A 5725-nucleotide genomic window follows, 5' to 3' on the forward strand; every position below is an offset into this window, starting at 1 on the left:
CCTCCCATGGTTGCCGTTGTGCTGCGGCGAGCCTTGGGCTCTTGGTGTTGTCTTGGTTCACCTTTGCTCAATGACGACGCAATGATGCCTCCCCAACCTGCTAATCGTTCTGACCGTCCGTGGCGGATCTTCCAGTCAAGGTTCGTGTTATGGTTTGGCACTCGTTGATTATGGTTGATCGTCTGTAGTGCCGTGGGGCTCGGTACGCACGCCGGTGCGGTGCGTTAGGTTGTTTGCAGAGTCTTGGTATTGTGATCCCTCGACAGAACCCCACATCTACTTGTGTCTCTCCTGGTGTTGGTCTTTCTGCCTGCTAGCTAGGTCATGCCCTCTCCTGGGTGGCACTTTTTCTCATCTTCTGTAACCTTGTTACCTATATGATTTTCGGCCCAGTTTCCCTCATAAACGGGGTCAATTTGTTTAGGTTTTTGATCTGGTTTCCCTTATTAACTGGATCAGCCAAAGCTTAAGGGGTGACTCTTGGCTTTGGCAGCTTTTTGAGCAATATATTCAGGTGGGATCCTCTCCCCCCCCCCTCGGGGGGACCGTTTAAAAAAAATGTTTCCTTATAAACATCCAATAACGATGTGCGGTCAAATACACTTGAACAATATACATCATATTTGATAACTATATGAACACATAGGTTTCCCAAATGTTGTGCAAACACACAATGGTATAGCCCATCATATTTCACTCCGAAGAGACCTCTTTTCCTCCAACTTGACAAACACACTTCCATCATATATACCTCTTACACTATCCTTCTGAAGAAAACCATCTCTATCACTTGCGAGCTTGTATGTCAGGCCCCACTCATTTACAGGCGCCGACCTATATTTATTAGAAATGCAGCAAACTTAGTTGAATTTAAGATCCATAAATTATAATTTGATCCCCCCCCCCAACCACCCCAATTGACTTTCTTACATGTTGTTCCAAAGGAAACATTTCTTTAGTTGGCACGAGTACCTACATGATGGAATCATGCTGCACGCCTCCATTGGTTCTCAAGAATGCAATTAACAAATAACCAAAAGTTCCAACGAAAATTACCATGATCGAGGGTCTAGTGGATCTCGATTTGCTAGTATCATCTCCTCCACCTCTGAGGATGTCAGCGCATCTGGTCTGGCTTTTGCATGCTTTATGAATATTTCCTCGAATTTTTGGGGAACAAACTTACAGCTTGACATGTTTAGTATATGTATAATAAATTAATAAAAATTTAGCTGTATCACTTCCATGTTTTGTTTACTTTACAGCATGCATGGTGATATTTACCAGATTTGCACATACATAAGTAGGTGATTTGAGTTACCCTCCTTTGGCATCTAATGCACCTGAATCACTTCCATGCATTGCTCTGTGGATTAGGCCTATGTGAATATTAATGTGGGGCAATGGTGCATCAACCTGAATTGAACAACAAATTTTAGATATCAAGTTCATTGTCTGTGTGCGCACATGGATGTCTGTGAGGTAGTCATACCGGGCTTGTTATAGGACCAAGGGCAGCATGCACGGAAGAGGCAGAGTCTCTAGAATACGCAACATCACAACCAATTGCAACAAATCCTACAAGATAAAATATATTGCCATAATAATAAATATACATGAACATAATAGTTCTGGCACGTGGGACCCAGCATATATCCCTCGGTGCAAGGATAAGGATTAAGGAGCATGGGCCACCATCATCAAGTCTCTTTAATGCTCAAATCAGGTATCAGTCTGTTTAGCTTATTTTCAAGTTTGTTAGTGCTTCCCTTATCCTTCAGATTCAGCTTAAGCATTTCTTTTTGAAATCCCTAGATTTTTTTTGATGGATCAAAATCCCTCTAAGATTATTTATATTTTTTCCATCAAATTACTAATAAACATAAAAGGAGATTAGACTCTAGCCCTAAGCCGCTGCCCTAACCAGTGGTTTGCGCCCTTACTGCACCTTGAAAGGTAAGCCTGTATTCCTCAATCCAAAATGCACCACAGCTACTACCCGAGAAATCTTGAACTAACAAGTTAACACATGGGCCATACATTGGTAATTTAAGCATATTGAAAATTGTTTCTTTAACATCAGCATATCATAATTAGTTAATATACATGTCGTACTTATGCTAAAAGGAAAATATAATGTTAGCCCTTGTGCCAAATATAGTTTGTCAAAATCAAGAAGATACAAACACGGCAAATAAATGAACTTAACATGCCTTGGAATTTTGTGTGTGTTATACGGCACAAGTGGAGCTTCTGAATTTGCTTTCTATATTTACAAGCAATCTAACTGAACTCAAATTCTGCTCCGCAAACAGTAAACCTGCTTTCTATTAAACGAAAATGCAGATACATGTGAGTCTAAATTCTCAACGATAACACTTTTTTACAGAATGTTTTGCATAAGCAGTTAAGCACAAATCACCTTCAAATGTTTCTGTAGGAGTAATGATGCCATCCTTGTTACGGTCGAAAAAAGAGACATGTTTCTGGAGTGCCGTCATGTTAGCTATATCAGCATCTGCTGTTGCATGCCCCCCTTCCAAAAATAACGATGATATTCATCATTGTCTGGTGGTAACAGTGTTTTGCTGAAAGGATTATGTCTCAGAAACAGAGTAGCCAACTGCAGCATGTATCAAGTACTTACAGCTTAGGACCCATAGAAACAGAAGAGTTGTCACCAGCGGCAGCTGTAGCGAAGCCACTACCGGTGATCTTCGCCGGCTCAACATCATCGCCACTGACTCACTGAGGATTTATTTGCTCTGCGCCTCACAAATGGAAACACATGGCCCTGTTTAATAACTTGGAGAAGAGCTATGGATGAAGATTTCCTCTCTGCGTGCGTGCGTGCGTGCGCGAACTTTACATGGTAATCAGAGCTAGCCTCGCAATCATCCATGGCGAGCTCCTCAAGTTCCTTCCCCTTATCTCCATTTGCTCATGCCGCAACCGAGAAGCTCATCAAGGGGAACCAGGTGCTGTGGCAGGCGATTGAGAGCCCCGTTGCGGAGGTTCATGCAGGTCTCAAAGCTGAGGAGCTGAGAGTACAACTCCGGGATAGTGACGGGCTCCACCCGAAAGCACATGGCGGAGACGACCGGGTTAAACTCTTCATCGAGCTCGGCAAGGATATGGGAGACGATATCCTATTCTTTAACTTTCTTTCATATGGCCAAGGGATTTGATCTTACCCACATACTCGGTGATGGTGGCGTTGCCCTTCTGCCGATTTGCAAGCGCCATTCGGACATTGACGGTCCTGGCGCGAGTGTGGAAGGTGAGCATATCTTCCATGGTGTTCCACAGCTCTGCTGCCGCGTGGCAGGAAGCCACCTGGATCGCCATCTCTCGCGGAAGTGTGATTAGTGGGTAGGAGAAGATCTGCTGATCCTGCACATACCCCGTCTGAAACTTGGGATTTGGCGCCTTGGTCGTCATCTTCCCGTCGGAGGAGCGACCTCAATGGTCATAGGAGGGACCGTCTTCGTGGTATCGAGGTAGTCCGCCATCTGTGCTCCTCCGATGGCGGAGAGGACGGTCGCCTGCCACAGCACCTGGTTCCCCTTGGTGAGCTTCTCGGTTGCGGCATGAGCAAATGGAGATGAGGGGAAGGAACTTGAAGAGCTTGCCATGGATGATTGCAAGGCTAGCTCTGATTACCATGTAAAGTTCTATGCATGGAAGCATATGCCAATCAGCAAGGACGTGTGTGTGTTATATAGGTTAATAGAATTACAATATGGCTGCAGGTAGTTAGTAGACTGGACCCCTAGGTGAAGCTATACAAAGATAAGGATCATCTCTAAGTACCTGCGATGCACAACACACACACACACACACCACGTACAAGTTGTCACGTACACAAACACATGTACACACCTATAAGCCTATCGTTTAACACACACCATGCTCTGCAAGGATACACTTACAATCAGGCTCTCAATTCTCACTGCAAGTTGAATCAGCAAACACTCGAAATCAAGCTACATCATTAATTTAGTGGTCCAACACTCACAATAACAGTAGAACACCAATAGTTTCCAAATACTTGCGCATGGTCATAACTAAGAGGGCGTCTAGAATGTTTTACTTATGGACTGTGATATTTGGCACATGTGTGCCATATAAGCAAAACTGCCACACTTCTACTTCATTCACTTTAAATACATGCATACATTAGCATTCTTTCTTCTTTCACGTGCATTTCTTTTTCTAATTATATGCATACACTAGAGGACAAAAAAACTGATGTCATTCTAGATTCTCTTTATTCCAAAATTTTAAAATGTTTTGTAGCTCAAACCATTGGTCCGATGTAAAAACCGTTTCTACATAAAAGATTCGTCGCGACGAGATCTTCGAAACTAGATCCCATGTTGGCATGTTCCGATGACTTTTTTTCAGCCAAAATTTATCACACCTAGGCTACATAAGTTACCATGCCCATTATATGCAAGTTACCGTGTTATTTCCACATAAGTTATCGAAGGCATAAAAATGGTTCACCGACCCTGCAGTTCATATATTACCATGCTTTATTCATATAAGTTATCGGGCCTGCGGTTATTATATTACCATGTTGTTTTTAGATCTGCGGTTCGTATATTACCATGGTGTTTTTATATAAGTTACCGGGGGTATGTTTCTAACATTTTTTTCTACTTGATCAAGATTACCGTGGTGTTTGTACGTAGGTATGTGATGCGTATGTAACCATGCTATTTACACAAAATTTACGGGGGTATGTTTTCAACAATTTCCTCACCGAGTCAAATATTACCATGGTATTTGTATGTAAATTATCAGGTATGCGGTGTGTATATTACTATCTATTTACACAGAAGTTACCGGGGTATCTTTTCAACAATTTTTTTTCTCCAGATCAAATTTACCGTGGTGTTTGGACCTAAATTATCAAGGTTGTGGTGCGTAATTTCTATGCTATTTACATACAAAAAGTTATCATGTGTATTTTTCGACCACTTTTTACTACTTTTCCCCAAATCAAGACTATTACCGTGCTATTTACACATAAGTTCCCGAGGTATATTTTCAACAACTTCATCCACTCGAATCAAACTTATCATAGTATTTGGACGTAAGTTATCGGATTTTGCGGTTCATATATAATAGTGCTATTTTCACTTAAGTTATCGCGGGTATGTTTTTCGACAACTTTTTTGCTCTTTAGTCAAAGTTACCGTGGTGTTTGTACGTAAGTTATCGGGTATATGATTCGTATATTACCGTTCTATTTTCACGTGAGTTATCGAGGTATATTTTTCAACAATTTTCCCCTCTTTGGACAAAGTTACCATGGTGTTTGCACCCAAATTATCAAGTCGGTGTTTCCTATTTTACCAAGCTACTCACACAGAAGTTACTGAGAGTACATTTGTCAATAACATTTTTCCCTTGGTCAATTTTACAGTGATGTTTTTATGTAAATTATCATGTACATGGTTCATATATTATCATATTATTTTCACGTAAAGTTATTGGGTTTATTTTTTAACAACTCCCCTCCTTGTTTAATTTTATCGCGGTGTTTGTACTTAAGTTATCATGTCTACAAAATGTATATTACCATAGTATTTACAGAAAAAGTTACCAGGGTTGTGTTTTCAGTAACTTTTTTGCCGGATCAAAAGTTACCACGGTGCTTGTATGTAAAATATCAGTTATGTGGTACTTATATTACCGTGTTATTTATACAAAAATT

At 41.1% G+C, this 5725-nt stretch overlaps 1 protein-coding gene and 1 pseudogene across 2 annotated transcripts; both read right to left on the reverse strand.

Annotated features, from left to right (window-relative positions):
• Window positions 1-1037: 1037 nt before the first annotated feature.
• On the reverse strand, window positions 1038-2878 carry LOC125527545 (probable peroxygenase 4). 2 transcript variants are annotated; one of them, XM_048692060.1, is made up of 5 exons: window positions 2648-2878; window positions 2423-2536; window positions 1493-1578; window positions 1322-1416; window positions 1038-1188 (listed from the first exon to the last, which is right to left on the reverse strand). In XM_048692060.1, exons 1-5 carry the CDS (start codon window positions 2733-2735, stop codon window positions 1053-1055), a joined length of 519 nt encoding a protein of 172 aa, XP_048548017.1. In that variant the 5' UTR covers window positions 2736-2878; the 3' UTR covers window positions 1038-1052. The 2 variants fall into 2 exon arrangements, with proteins under 2 accessions (XP_048548017.1, XP_048548016.1); XM_048692059.1 differs by having other exon boundaries at window positions 1049-1181; window positions 2648-2864.
• A 147-nt stretch (window positions 2879-3025) lies between these two features.
• LOC125527546 lies at window positions 3026-3164 on the reverse strand (annotated as a pseudogene).
• Between the last annotated feature and the right edge of the window lie 2561 nt (window positions 3165-5725).

The sequence above is a fragment of the Triticum urartu genome, unplaced genomic scaffold (genome assembly GCF_003073215.2).
Source record: "Triticum urartu cultivar G1812 unplaced genomic scaffold, Tu2.1 TuUngrouped_contig_4244, whole genome shotgun sequence".
NCBI classification, from domain to species: Eukaryota; Viridiplantae; Streptophyta; class Magnoliopsida; order Poales; family Poaceae; genus Triticum; species Triticum urartu.